At 42.6% G+C, this 15129-nt stretch overlaps 2 protein-coding genes across 2 annotated transcripts; one reads left to right on the forward strand and one right to left on the reverse strand.

The window, feature by feature from the left end:
- Positions 1–2556: 2556 nt before the first annotated feature.
- LOC119540418 (phosphatidylethanolamine-binding protein 4-like) lies at positions 2557–3216 on the forward strand. The gene has a single exon (XM_037844560.1). It carries the CDS (start codon positions 2557–2559, stop codon positions 3214–3216), a length of 660 nt encoding a protein of 219 aa, XP_037700488.1.
- Positions 3217–4692: 1476 nt separating this feature from the next.
- On the reverse strand, positions 4693–9197 carry LOC119540124 (HLA class II histocompatibility antigen, DR alpha chain). Its single transcript, XM_037844168.1, has 5 exons — positions 9039–9197; positions 6919–7164; positions 6176–6457; positions 5738–5903; positions 4693–5083 (listed from the first exon to the last, which is right to left on the reverse strand). Exons 1-4 carry the CDS (start codon positions 9118–9120, stop codon positions 5749–5751), a joined length of 765 nt encoding a protein of 254 aa, XP_037700096.1. The 5' UTR covers positions 9121–9197; the 3' UTR covers positions 4693–5083; positions 5738–5748.
- Between the last annotated feature and the right edge of the window lie 5932 nt (positions 9198–15129).

A 15129-nucleotide genomic window follows, 5' to 3' on the forward strand; every position in this document is an offset into this window, starting at 1 on the left:
CATTATCTATATGTGATGTAGTACTCTTCATATTTTATATGTCATCTGCCAGCTTTAGTGCATTGTACATTTTGAGTAATTTACAAACATATAAAATACATTAAAATTTTATTTTTAAAGCTGTCTATAATACTGATTATTATTTCATGCTGAAGGATCTGTGGGACTATAAAAAAAGATACAAAATTTGTGTCATTGGAATCCCAGAAGTCTATGAGTAAAAGGGCAGTGCTGAAAAAGTTTTTGAAGGAAATTTTCAAATTTGTCAAAAAGCATAAACATAAGATTCAAGAAGCTGAGCTAGCCCAAACTGGATAAACCTGGAGATCTATGATGAGATACATCATAATCAACTTGGGGGTCCTCCTACTCTCACCAGATCTGCCCCTCATCCCCAGCTGGGAAGGCTCCCTAGCCAGCTACTTCCCTCATCCACTGGACCACCTTCACTCCACACAGGCTTCAACCAAGGGCTTCAGAATTATTCAAACAGATCAATCACAAGGTCCAACAGTGATCAGGGGGCAACTTACACTTTCCTCACTGCAAAGCTTCCCTCCTATGGCCTTGAGGTTTCAATTTATTCCCAAGTGCAACCCCTGTGTGGCTTTGCATGAAATGTGGTGCCCTCCTACCCTGCTCTGTTGGCATGTATGGCTAATAAATTGCTGTCAATCTCATCTGTTTAGCATCAGTGTCACGCTTGGCCATCTAACACTAGTTTTGGATAGAGGATTCCTCCTTCAATAATGGGGTGAATAGGAGATATTCAGAACACATGCAGATTAGAACGAAGAAATAAAACTTACTCCATTCTCAGCTGACATGATGGAATACATAAAAAAAAACCAAGTAATCTACAAAACGAACAAACAAACAAAAACCTCCTAGAACTAGCAAGAGAGTTCAGCAAGGTTGCATACTTCAAGATGAGGGGAAAAAAATCAATTGTATTTCTATATACATCAATGAAGACATAAAACCAAAATTAAAAATACAATACCATTTACAATCACTCAAAAAAAAAAAAAGAAAAAGAAAACACTTGAGTATAACTCTAATAAACACATGTACCCTGAAATGCTGATGAAAGAAGAAAGAATGAGAGAAAACTTTATCAACTGGAAAACAGAATCCAGGTTTATCTCCCCAAACTGATTTAGCACAATTTCTATCTAAATCCAAGCAAATTATTTCAGTGGATGTAGGCAAGGATACTCTAAAATGTATACAGAAATATAAAGGATCTGGAGTAGCTAAAACAAATTTGATGAAGAAAAATAAAGTTGGAGGAATCACTAACCAAATATAAGCTTTCATAAAGCTACCGTCATCAAGACTGATTGATATTTGCGGAGAGATAGCCGCATAGACCTATGGAACAGTATAGGAAATCCAGAAATAGACCCACGGGAGTAGAACCAATTCATTTTTTCCAAAGATGCAAAGTAATTCAATGGAGAGAGGATAGTCTTTTTAAACCATGGTGCACCATTAAGAGAGTATCCAAAGGTAAAAAGAGAAAGAGGGAGAAAAGAAAAGAAACGCAACCTAATTCTCAAACGTTAAACAAAATCAGAGGGTAGAAGTCGGAGGGCAACTTACACTTTCCTTACTACAAAGCTTCCCTCCCACAGCCCCTGACAGTTCAATTTAATCCCAAGTGCAAACTCTGCAAACTCTTTTTTTATGTCAAAAGACATAAAAAATTTAAATGCAAAATAAACTGTAAAATTTTTAGAAGAAAATACAGAAGAAAGTCATTGGGACCTAGGACTTGGTGAAGAAATCTTAGTTATGACACAAAAAGTATGATCCACCAAATAAAAACATCAATAAATGGGGCTTTATCAAATTTAAAACCCTTATTCTGCAAAATAGCCCCTGAAGAGGATGAAAATATGTGCCAGAGAAAGGGAGAAAATGTTTGCAAACCATGTATTTCACAAAGCACATGTATCTAGTACATATAAAGTACTCTCAAAAACTTCACACTAAAAATACAAAAACAAACAATTACAAAATAGGCCTAGGTGACAGATAGAGGCAAGAGATGTTCAAATCGCTAATAATTATGGCAATGCATATTAAGAACATGAGGAGATATCACTACACCATTATAAGAACTGCTAGCAGAAAAAATTATGACAAAGCCAAATGCTTTGCAACACATGCAGTAAATACTAAACTATGGACTTCAGTTAAGAACAATGTATCAATATTGTTTCATAACTGTAACACCTGTGCCAAGCTGTTAATAGGAAAAACTGTATTTCGGGCGGAGAGGAGAGGGTATATGGGAACTCTGTGCTTTCTGCAAAATTTTTCTGTAAACCTACAACTGCACTAAGAAAATTATCTATTAAGAAATAGCCTTCGAAGGCTGTGCAGAGTCCAGAGGTAACCCTCCCAGGCCTGAGGCCTGGTTCCCCTCTCGGGACAGGTGGAACACAAATGGTTTGTCGTGGTCAGACATACCTGACGGGCCAGCCAGAAAGCACAAGAAGATAGAGTCACTGTATTAAAACCTAGACCAAGGTGCCCACGAGTTCGACCATGCAACTGGCCACAGCAGTCCTGCTGCTGGGGCTGATAATAGTGGTCACTGGAGACGAGGAAGAAAGTGACCCGTGTGTTCATGAGCCCCTGACCAAGGATGATGCTCTCTTATGCAAGGGTCTTGATGTTTTCTACCCAGAGTTGGGGAACCTTGGCTGCATGTATGCTCCTGACTGCAACGACTACAGAAAGAAGATCACCTCCTGGCCCGAGCCGATAGTCAAGTTCCCTGGGGCCTTGGAAGATGCAACCTGCATCCTGGTGATGGCGGATCCAGATGCCCCTAGCAGGACTTCACCCACACGTCGCTTCTGGAGACATTGGCTGGTAACTGACATCAAGGGCACTGATATGAAGAAAGGGAAGATTCAGGGCCAAGTGTTGACAGCCTGCCAGACTCCCTCTCCACCGGTGCACACTGGCTTCCATCGGTACCAATTCTTTGTCTATCTTCAGGAAGAAAGGACCATCTCTCTCCTTCCCAAAGAAAACAGAAACCGAGGCTCTTGGAAAATGGAAAAATTCCTGAAATGCTTCCACCCGAGCAAACTCGAAGCAAGTACCCAGTTCATGACCCAAAACTCCCAGGACTTGCCACTCATCCAGGGTCCTGTAGCTGTGGATAACAAGCCCAAGCACAAACCCAAGCAGAGATAACTGCACACTCAGCTTCAGGCTTCATCTTCTAGGCATGTGAACCCCACTGCCCACCACCAACAGTCCAGCCCTGGGTGTGGAACTCCTTGTCTTCCAAATTAAAATTAAAAACCAAAAAAAAAAAAAAGAAAAGAAAAAGAAAACTAGCCGTCTTACAAGGTAGAATATGAATTTAGCTCTTGCTTTTTTATTCCATACTTGTCTGCATTTGAGTATATTCTCTAATGTAAATCTATGTATTTTATAAACAGAAAATTTGGAGCTATACCAATGAAACGCCTATGCCTATTCTATCTTAAATTCTCTCAAAGTACCGCCCTGATTCTTAAATCACAGGTACAGAAACTTGCTATCAATGAGTAATTCTTATAAGATCATGCTGCCTTTGCTTGTGCTGGTTTTGTTTTGCTTCTCTTAGCTTTTCTTTCTTTTTTTTTTTTTTTGTAATCCTCAGGTTGTAGAAATTCTGAAGAAAAATAACACAACTCAAAATTTTTGCTTTATTATTATTGCAAAGCACTGTATCTAATTACTTCACTGACATTTTTCTAATTTAATTACCAATATAATTCAAGGAAGTAAATACTAACATCAATATTTACATAGGAGGAATCTTTGGCTAAATGGAGCTAAGATTCCAATGAATACACAACCAAAAAATAGTAGAGCCAAGATGAAGCCCAACTTCAACTCATTTCAACAGCTCGAATTTACCAATCTACCACCACGTCATGGATGATTTACTATTATGGTTTAGGGTAGATTTTGGTTACCATTTTGGACATAAATATCCAATCACAGTTTCACAAAAAAAACGAGCAACAGCTCACTGTGTCCTAAGTATTCTTTTGTCACATTTTTATGCCACCCCTCCCACACTTTACTCAGTTTTTCCATTCAGGTGTACATCTCCAAATACAAGATGGTTCCAAAAACAAGTCACTCTTCTGGGAATGGCACTGGTAGCCAAGACTTTTAATGAAATTGGTAATGCCAGGCCTCAGTGTTGGATGTCATTCTTCATTCAGTCTAAAAGGGGATGATATGTAAACCCTGTAATGTATGCAGATCCCCCTCTCTTTCTGCTCCCAACATCCGCCCTCCTGCCCCTCACCCCCACCCCTTACACCCTACCATCTGTCTCACTCATTGTCAGAGGACAAATCCTGGTGTTTGTACTTCCTCTCCTGAAGGTCAGGGTATCTCACTGAATGCAGGTACAAGAACCAAAAACAGATTCTGAACCCACTGATAGTAGAGAATTCCCATCAAACAAATCTTGCTCTAGGATTTTCCAGATGAGGACTGGACACAGCAGCTGGATTGTCTGAAGTTTCTCTGAATCAGATCAAGTCCTAATGAACCTGAATATTTTGTATTAGACCCAGATTTTACAAGTAACATTCAATATTCAGACCCTTCAGGATGGAAGGGTCGTTGTATACCCAGCTTCCTGAAGAACAGTCTCAGACACACTGAAAACTCCACCTAGTTTAATGTATACAGAAAAATCAAGGTTTGGAGAAATTCCAAGGAATAAGTATACAAAAGAAATCTTCTTGGACTATTCAGAAGTTTCCATAGACAAAAAGGATCCTATGCGCTCATTCCAGAGGCCTGGCATGGAGATAAAACAATCGTGAACTGGAGGGAAACAGCTACAGGAAGGGGCGACAGAGGGAAGCCCAACTAGATGTTGGGATGTGGAGGGATCAGGGGGGCTTCGCCTCTCGAGGTGGCCAAAGGGCTGGGGAGGGCTGCAGAATGGCTGTCTTCACTCAGGTGAACCACTGGAGAATTACAAGCTTTGTAAAGCTGTTGAAAAGGAAATTTCTTCATTGATCTTCTCTGTAAGAAAGGTCATCACCTGAAGCAGGACGCACATAGTTACGAAGAGTTTAAGTTGAGTATTTTAAGCTCTTTCCCTTTAAGCTCCCTCAGCCTTTCTCTTAATCCTCTGACTGTGGAAAGTCTCACTGTACATCTGACCTCTAGTAAGTACAGTTTTTCCAACATGAACTCTACTCTCCAAATGAACATGAATGAGCAGTGCGTGGCTTTTCCTACTCTTAGAGCCCCTGACACCACTTTTTACACTGGGGGAGTAAAAACAGACATCAGCCTCCAAGGGATTTCTACCTAAATGAAAACAAGGGGGGCGACCCTGGGAATGCTACCACCTGATGGCTTGACTGAGGCCAAGTCGGGAGGTGCTCAAATCCTAAAGCTGACTTTCCTAGATCGCTGGACTTGGTAATTGAATGTGAAACAATGTCTTAGGTGCTGGATAAAATTTTCAACATCTAAAGTGTGGCCAGATTGCACATCTATGAAAAGGGATCAGGGCCCTGAAGCTCTGGGAAGCCAGATGAGGCCAGTTTCTGAAACTGACGTAGGAAGGAGAAATCAAGAGTCACAACTTCCCTTCCCTTTTCCCTAAAGGAACCGCACATCCTTTCCCACCATGTTTCCTCCTGTGGGTAACTCCAGGATTGTCTTCCTATGACCACGCCAGACCCACCTCCGGGCGTCTCACAGAGGGCCCTGGCGTTGGGCAGCACTGCCCTTGCGCATGCCCTTGACGATGAAGGTCGTGCCGACGACGATGCCCACCAGACCCACGACGAGCCCCAGGGCACACACCAGATTCTCTGTGGTCTCTGGGAGGGGGGTGAGCCCTTCAAATTCTGAGGAGAGAGCAAAACAGAATCAGAGTGGGGAATGGGGGTCAAGAGCAGCACATAGGATTAAAAGTATTGTACTCAGGCAAGAGAATTGCTATTAATAGATTAAACAGGGGGAAGGCAGAATGACAGACAGAGGGCACTGCAGATTAGAAAGTGTGAGAAGCCAAGTACCGAGAAAAGACCAGGGATACGGCAGCAGATGTGATGAAACAGGGTCCTAAGCATCACGGGAGGGAACCATGAAGTAAAGGGGGTTGAAGGACGGTCCCTACCCCAGTGCTTGAGGACAGGCTCGTCCAGACCCCAGTGCTCCACCTTGCAGTCATAGACGTCCTCCGTGGAGGGCAGGAAGGGGAGGTAGTGGAACTTGCGGAAAAGGTGGTCTTCCCTGGGAAGGAAGACTGTCTCCGACACTCCTGTGCTGACAGGGTTTCCATTTTTAAGCCACGTGACATTGACCACAGGTGGGGAGAACTTGTCGATGAAACAGATGAGAATGTTGGGCTGTCCCAGGTCCACCGGCCTGTCCAAGAGCACGGTCACCTCTGGGGGTACTGGGGGAGCACAGAACAGAAATCAGCCTTCGCTGCTTCGGCTGTCCCTTCCCCTCCCACACCAAATCGTGGTCCAAACCTATCAAAAACCCTAAAGGTGAAAAGGCAGGTGAAATGGTGTCCTGAGGACTCCATTACAGTCTCAGGCACCAATAACAGATAGCTCCACCCTGGAATGGGAAACAATACTGAGATATAAATATCCAAGGAACACAGTCTTGGGTCTCCCCGCATGGATTTAGGGCAAACGTTTCTGTGAGTGAGTGCAGATGGCACAGAAAAGACATGAGCACATCAAGAAAGGAACAAACCCATGACGTTCTTGGGCCTGTGCATGAGAATCTGGGCTTGCTCTGACGAGGTCAGGCCTGTGGAGGGGAAATCAGCCTCTATAATTAACACTAGGAGCAGAAACCACTACTTTAGAGCTACAGATTCCCACATCCAGCAGGGACCGGTACCACTGGTGTCTGGTGTGTGGTTGGAGCGCTTCATCATCGTGTCCAGATTGGCTTTGTCCACGGCGATGTTGGCCAAAGCACCCTGAGCCTCAAAGCTGGCAAAGCGTCCAAATTCTTCCAGCCGCCAGACTGTCTCCTTCTTTTCCATATCCACGTGAAAAATCTCATCACCGTCAAAGTCAAACATGAACTGTCCTGATGGGTCGGGGGTCTGATAGAACTCGGCCTGGATGATCACATGCTCCTCTGAAAAGGCAGGAGAGGGGGTTAGGGGTAAACAGGAGAGGGAGATGAAGGAGAACCCAGGTGGGGGAGAGGGGCCGGGCAAGCAGGACGGAGGAGGGATGAGAGCAGGGCTGGGCGGAGATGAGGCCTGGAGGGAGGACAGGGGTGCTGACCAGTGCTGGGAGGGGAGACACAGGGGCAGAGTTAGGGAGGGCGGATGGAGCAAAATGAGAGAAGAAAATCCCAGAGGACTGTAAAGCCGAATTTGAGTCCATGTTACTATCAGAAATATGATTCCTTTTGCAGAAATCCAGCAGCAGTTCCTGAAAGAGGAGTGTTCTCTCACTCTTACACAGACATTCAGTACCCAGAGTCCAGGGCACCTTTCTCAGAACCCTGCACTAAATGAGAAAAGCACTGTCTAAAAGGTGGGCTTCTGATCTCTGAAATCAAATCAGATCTTGTTCCCTTATTTAGAAAATTATTTGCCCAATGATCTTGAGAGAAAAATTTCATCTACCTATTCATGTGTGGTGTTCTAATTACAATTGTTGTGGCTTTATGTCTCCCACAGGTATTTTAGAAGATCAGATGGGATGGGACTAATGTAAGTAATTTCTTGGTATTGTTCACTAAGGTCAGAGCTGCTCTGTGTTTAGGATGAGACTAATGGAAAATAGAACTGGGGCCTGAGATACCCAGGAGACTGTGATTGAAACCTCGTGGTTCTGTACGTCACCCTCTTCCCTGGACTCACACCACACCATGCACACACCTGTGAGAAGGGAGATATTTGGACTGACTCTGGCAACACACTCTTGTAGCTTAATTCTTCTTAGATTGCAACCATCATTGCTGGGCATCTTCTATTACAGCTGATACCGAGAATAATCAACACTAAGGAAATAATCAACTTGTAAAAGGAGAACTATAACTGGAGAATATGCAACCTCTGTTGCGTGGCTAGATGGGTGGGGGTTGTTTCTCTACTAAGTCGTTAGAAATGAGAGGAAATTTAAGGTCTGACTGTATATTGATAAACCCAGGTATTAATTTAATATCTGTAGCTGTGCACACGCACATAGAGGCAGACGTATGCGGCTGCCCTTTTCCAACCTGAGGAAAGAGCCTCATTTTTCCCGATAAGCATTCTCGATGAAGGATACTTGTTTATAACATTCTTCACAGCAGCACCAATGTTTGCTCTGAAGATGTCAGAGGAAAACATCAGATTCCCACATCCCTATTTATTTTTCTACTCTCAGAAATATCAAGAAACAGTGACTTCATATCATTAGGAAACCCACGTAAGGTGGACTATGGCTGTCCCCAGAGGGAGGAAATTCCTGAAATTTCCACCAGCATTCCTGCCACCCTCCCTCTTGGGTAGACTTTGGTGACCTTCCTTTCAATCCCAAGTCTCTACAATAAGCTGACGGGATTCACATGCTAAGATATAAGTACCATATTTTCAGCCAAGAACAGTGCAAAGATCTTCTCATACTAGCCTCTTCTATCGTCACAAAATTATGTGAGGTTTTAAGTGTTTTACTTTACTAAATTTTACAGAGAAAGGAATTAAAGTACAAAGAGGTAATTTGATAATGAATATAGGAAAAAAAAAATCTTACCTGCCCCTCAATCCCCTGGTTTGGCTCATGTCAGGATCAGTGTTATTAACCAATATGCAATTCAGCTTTGTTCTTCTACACTAAATTTAAATAAATTGCATTTGTGTGGCAGGTAGAACTCCTCCAAAATGCAATTTAAAACACTCTCTAATTCAGTCCCTCATAATATTGTCACACTTGGCTCTTGCTCCCAGTATTGTCTTGTAAACATCCACAGTTTGTTTCTCAGAGCTCTCCTGGTGTATTCATTTCCACAGCACCTACCTTTGATAGCCCAAGATTCCTGAGGGCTGATCAGGACGGCCATGAGGAAAAATCCTAGCACCGGGACTCCACGTAGGGCCATTGTCTTCTTGGCACTTTGATGAGGGTCGGTAAAGCCCACCAGCGAGGCAGTGCAAACAGGGATAAAAGAAAAAGAAACTGTGGTGTACCAGGGAGTCTGGAATGATTAAAATTCGGGTCAACTGAGCTGCAGCCAATCAGAAAAAATCTTTCACATGACACTTCTGTTGCTAAGGGCAGGGCTCATGTAAAGGGTCCAAGAGAGGAGATACATAGTTCATTAGATAAAGAGATAGGTTTGTTAATCAATTAAGCAAGCAAACAAATAAACAACACCAATAGAAAATCAAGTTTTTTGAGAGAATGTTAGGCAATCACTTGCAGATTCTTCCATCCCCACATAAGCCCTAGCCGTAGACACGGATTTGCCTGAAGCTCATTACTGAGAATAAAATCAACAAAACCATCCTAAAGTGAGAGCTAAGTACAAACGATTCCTCTGGGCTGTGAGAGCTTGAAAGTTTATTTAAGAGACAGCAAATTATCTAAACAGAACTTAAACTGTCAGGCCATGGAGAATGCCTGAATCCTGGCATACTGGATGACAAAGTTTCACTTAAGCAGCTCCTTATTGTTTTATGCTTCTCCTGCAATTTCCTAGGCCCAAAGATGGTGAACTGAGCCAAAGAACGTGGGATCCCTGTCACTGTGCTACACTAACATCAGAGGAGAAACTCCGCGTTTCAACACTTCCACAGCTGGACAGGGATGGAAAGCTGCACCTTGGATTAGGCAGGGGCTACTGGGAACAATGGGCTGTAAAGGAGGCACCTCTGCCTAATCCGCACCACATTAAATATGACCAGACACTGGAGTGGACTGTTGGGGACACACCTCATTTGAGGACTCAGGTCAGTGAATATGGTGCTATAAATGGGACAGAGCATATGTTACAGGGAAAGCGAGAGATGATAACCTGCAGTAGAGCTTTGCATTCCTTCCCTCATGTCATGAGATTCTTAAAGTTCAGATCCAAAGAATGTATTTTGTTGTTCATCATAGAGGGGACAAACAGCTAAGACACTCTGATCCTCAGGTTTCTGAAAATCCAGCATATTTGAAAGGAATCTATCTGGCACACATAGAAAGGACAGACAGTGAAAGCTCTGGAATCCATACACTCCCAATGAAGAGACACCCGGCAGCGAGGCAGCCCACCAGATGGTGAGTCCATCCTTTAATATCAGTTATGACCCATCTCCTGAGTCTGGACTTCCCCTGCTGGTGTTCTGAGCTCTTACCCTGCCCGGCAGTTGTGCTGACAAATCATGGGGGCAAACACCCCATTGAACCTGACATTATCTGATCACATCCAAAGTTTTGAACATACTCTGACATTGACTCCTAGATTACCAAAAAGAGACCCACAGCACAGCTAAAACTGTAAGGAACACATCTCCTGAAGGTGAGGAAATGGACTAGATAACAGTTTTAAAACATCAGTCTATGCTAAGAGTCTGATCCTATGATTTACACTAATCATATGGTCTTTCAGAGGCAAAACCTAGTGCAAGGTTTCTATGCCTACCCTATGCTGTCTTCCATAATGCCTGGCTTTAAGAAGATATTCAATAAATATATGATGATTTCAAAGCCATTTTATAGAAAGATATCTTGCATTCCATAATAGAAGCTTCAACCCAAGGTGTTGCTTAGCAATTTATGATATTTTTTACACTAAAATGCTGATTGGTTCCCTCAGGAAGTTACCAAATTTGGGAGACATTAGAAAAGACTTTCAGTTCTTTTACTCTGTGATGAGGAAGCAACTCCTCTTTGGACCCTTCTCATGGTTCTCTGTTCTCTCTCAAGCCCTAGCTTCCCATGTTTTGAGAGGATCTCTGAGGGCACCTGAATGAGGTCTCCCTGGTGACATTAAATGGTGAGCACACTCACTGTCCAGTTGGAGTTCAGTCAGAAAATAAAGTCCCTGTAGGCACTCTAAGCAGAACTGGATATATTACAAGGGGTTACACTGTAAAGCTCTTAGGAAGTTGTGAGGAGCAGAAGTCGATTCATACCCTAAGTTTAAGACATCAGGAAACTGTAGGAGCTGTTGCTGATGCCACAGCTCCTCTGGAGCCCCAAGGGATGCTGAGCTGCTGCTAAACTCACGTGTGTTTTAAACCCATGTGCCCACTGCGTAGATGGATTCAGTCTACCTTCCACTCCCAAAATCATAATAGTAAATTTCCCTTGAAAAATATATGCTACATTCATAAACCTGTAGGCCAGGAAAGCATGGGAAATGTAATTTTCTTCCCTTCCTTCAGTTACAGACAATACCGTAGAATTGAACTGGAATTTTAAAAATTAATAAAAATTAGTAAAATTACTAAATCTCCACAATAGTGCATCCTGTTTTTCCCTTCAGTGTAAAGCCTACAACCAGGGAAAATATTCTTTTGAAGTATTTGTGCTGAGCCTTGGTATGACGTAGTTCAATATTGGTCCAGATGACGTTTGGGGCCTCAGTACACACTACGTCTGTGAGATTTCAGTTCTGGAAACTCCCACCTCCTTTTTTTAGCTTTCCTTCCCCTTTTCTTCACTAGGACTTATATCTTCGTGTGCCCTCTCGTAGTGGGGACTTCCCACCAGGGATGTTGAGGGGGATATGATCTAGGCATTTCCTTTTCAACTCACCACACAATAAACTTTGTGTTCTTTATCACTTACCCTCCTTATCATATGAGGTGGCAGAAATTAATCTACTGAAATAAATCTCCATCAGAGTGAAAACTGGACTGCCAAAACCAACAAAGGTGGTAGGGTGCTGGGTTAGGGTGCTGGGTTAATAGAACTCCTCGCATGTCCTGTGTGAATGGGAGCTCCGTGATATTTGGGCTCATCTCTAACCTGGGAGAAGGACCACTGGCAAGTTTGTTTCATTCTCTCTCTTCACTTCTACCTATAAGCCTGAGTTCTCTTTGTACAGGCTCCCAGGGTTGTCAAATCACCCTTCTTGGCTTGGGTAGTATTTGCAAATAAGGAAACGCAGGTAGGTGTGCATTTTGTTTGTTTATTTGGATTTATTTATTTTTTATTTTATATATTTTTAACGTGAGTGTTTGGAGATTTCTAATCCAAATCAGTATATTTCCCTGCCAGCCCACCATGGGTTCCATTGCAATGACTCGAGCATGTAACAACAGACTGTCCTATAATTCCCAATTTTCTTGTCTGTTCTGAAAGCCTGCACAAAATGATTGTGATAACTATGAAATTGTGAAGGAAGTCATTTAGTTTGAAAAATCACCAAAGAAGCCTAAAGGCAGTTGCGTCCAACAGCTGCACCCTTGTGGCCAACCATTGTTTTCCCCTCCATCCTCAAGAGACTCAGGCAGCATCTCCTCCTCTTCCTTACCTGTTCTGGTCGCTTGTTTGCAGAGCTGCTCCCCACTCTGTCTATCAACTTCGCCACTCCAAGGCCAGCAGTACAAAGCCCAGGGGTAGGGGACATCCTAATGCAAGACTGTTTTCATCTACTCCTGAAAATGTACCTGCCCTCACCTGTTGTTCCTCCTTTCAGACACTCTCCCAGGAACAGGGAATGATTTTACTCAACTATCCTTGTAGACAGAACCTGCACCTTACATATTACACAATTGCATAAGGGCTAAATTGTGCAACCTCATCTAGGTCAGAATGCTTTCATAGAATTCAGGTATATTCACGTGCATACACCTAAATGGGAGGGTGCAGAAAAGCAGAAGTCTTCATTTCCAGTCAATCTAATTTACATACTTTTAATTCACTAATTCCTTCTTTATTATTGGATGATATTATATATTTAAGGTAATCTGTAAATTGTGTTTGTTTGTGAGCATAACTCAAGAAAACAAATGTAACTTGCTAATTTGGATAAACATTAGAAGTAATGTTAATCAAACCACAATTTATTGTGCCCACTCTTGCCCCTTTACAGATCCTTATTAGAGAGCTATTCTCCTGCCCATGGGTAGAAATTGTAGCACAAGAAATGAACTATTTCCTCAATTTTAAGTAACAGATCATCCTTATTCCTGTAAATTGCACACAAACATCTTAAATCAGTGGAGTACTGGGCACCATGTCACAGTCAACAGTTCCACTGGATTTAAGACACCTGGTTCCCACCCCTTGCTGGAAAGTTTTGCAAGTCAAAGTGCATTTGGATTTCCATCCTCCCCACATTGTGCTGGCTCTTTGAGGTAATAACCCATCAGACTACGTTCAGGGAGAGAGAGGAAGAGAAAAGACAGGAAATGTCCTACCGGATATAGATCTGGGTCTAGCTGATGTCCAAAGAGGACTTTTTCTCTGTGCAAACATTTACAGGCTCCTCAGAGCCTTCATGGTTTGTAGGAAACACTGAAATGTGCCACAACATCTGGGCTGCAAACCCTTCCCAACACTGCCACCCTGTCCAGGATCCACCACTGACCATCCATCCACCTGCCTGGGTGGAGTCAGAACAAATTCCATTGTCTTCTACCATCCAACTTGACGGCAGGTTCAGCAAACTCCTGATCCCCTAGAAAAGAGACTCACTAAATTCCAGGCAAATAAGTCAGTCCCTTTCCAGATGTTTTGAAAAGATGGAATACACAGCAAGGAGAATATCTCTCCAAAGATAACATAAACCTGCTCTCTCCTATACTCTCTGACCTCCTTTCATCTCCTTAACCTTGCTGGGTAGAGATAAAATAATAGAAACCTGTTTTTTCCATTATTTCATTCCTAAATTGTGCTAAAGAGATGACGAATGGTCTCACAAGCTGATAGATAAGATATCTGTTACCTTTGGGTGACCTGAGGAAAGAAGACACATGCTTTAAAGATGTTATAGACTCCCCAAATCCAGGCGCCCACAGAGGCCTGCCTCAAGGATGGGGTGTAGGCACTGGGCACCGCAGGAGGGACTCTGTATGTGGCTAAGTTGAGTCTGCTGGCTCCCGGGCTCCCCACGGGAAGCTAAGGCTGCTGGCCTGCGAGGATTGCCTTCCCACTTCTCTGACGCAGAGGTTTGTCACTGTTGCAGAGGTTTGTCACTGTTCGGCTGCCTGATCCAGCAATGTGTGGCCACGGACCTTGGGGATGATCGCGATTGAATATTCTCACTCCAATTTCTCAGTCCTAGTTTCTCCACTTTCCCATCCAGGTCTTCCTTATTCAATGCAGAAGTTTTTCTGATCACCCGGACTCCCGAACTGCTGCTTTGATCGTTTTCTGCCTGTTCTCTAGTTGTTTTATGGTGGAGGAGTGAGTTCTGCCTACCCTATTCCACCATCTTCAGGAAGAATTTCTGCCTCAATTTCCACATTGGCTCTTGCCAGAATTTCTGGACAGTCAGCTTTACGGGAATTCAGACTAAGAACTTTAACATCAGGGTTTCCAGTTTGCAGCCTGTCATATGGAGTTTGGTCTTGCCACTTCCTGGGTCACTTGAGACAACTCCCCACAAAGAATATATTTAATTCCCGGTTGGCTCTGCTTCTCCTAAGAACTCTGACTTCTTTTTCAAGACAGTTTTGGTGATTCTAGATCCTTTTCATTTTCATATAAATTTTAGAATTAATGTGTCTGTTTCTACAAAAACAAAACCAAAAGGAAACTAGGGATATTGGTCAGGATTGTGTCTGGAGAATTGGGATTTCAATAATATTGGTTCTTCAAAAACCAAAACATAGTATAGCTCTCTGCATGTTTAGGATTTCATTAGTATCTCTCATCAGTACTTTCTAGTTTTTACTGAAGAGATAATCTTTTAATTAAATTTATCTCTAAGTATTTTATGTTTTATTGTGTTGTAATGTAATTACTTAAAATTTTATAAATAGCTTTCTGCTACTACTATGTAGAATTTTAGTTTTGCCTATTTCCATTATTAAATTCACAAATTCTCTCTATATAGAACAGATCCCTTAAGATTTTATATGAAAACAATCATGCTCTCTGATTGCAATGTTCATTTTTTGCCCAATAAAGTTTGAAATTGTGGGAAATATGCTTGGCTAAAATGAATTTT

This window comes from Choloepus didactylus, chromosome 7, assembly GCF_015220235.1.
Source record: "Choloepus didactylus isolate mChoDid1 chromosome 7, mChoDid1.pri, whole genome shotgun sequence".
In the NCBI taxonomy this organism is placed as follows: domain Eukaryota; kingdom Metazoa; phylum Chordata; class Mammalia; order Pilosa; family Megalonychidae; genus Choloepus; species Choloepus didactylus.

What these genes read in the sequence shown, in the direction of transcription:
- LOC119540418 (XM_037844560.1), top strand. Translation starts at nt 2,557, where the DNA reads ATGCAACTGGCCACAGCAGTCCTGCTGCTGGGGCTGATAATAGTGGTC.
- LOC119540124 (XM_037844168.1), bottom strand. Translation starts at nt 9,120, where the DNA reads ATGGCCCTACGTGGAGTCCCGGTGCTAGGATTTTTCCTCATGGCCGTC. An exon ending in GGAATCTTGGGCTATCAAAG is followed by an intron (nt 7,165 to 9,038) that starts GTAGGTGCTGTG and finishes CTGCCTTTTCAG; the next exon opens with AGGAGCATGTGATCATCCAG. An exon ending in CCACACACCAGACACCAGTG is followed by an intron (nt 6,458 to 6,918) that starts GTACCGGTCCCT and finishes GTGCTCCCCCAG; the next exon opens with TACCCCCAGAGGTGACCGTG.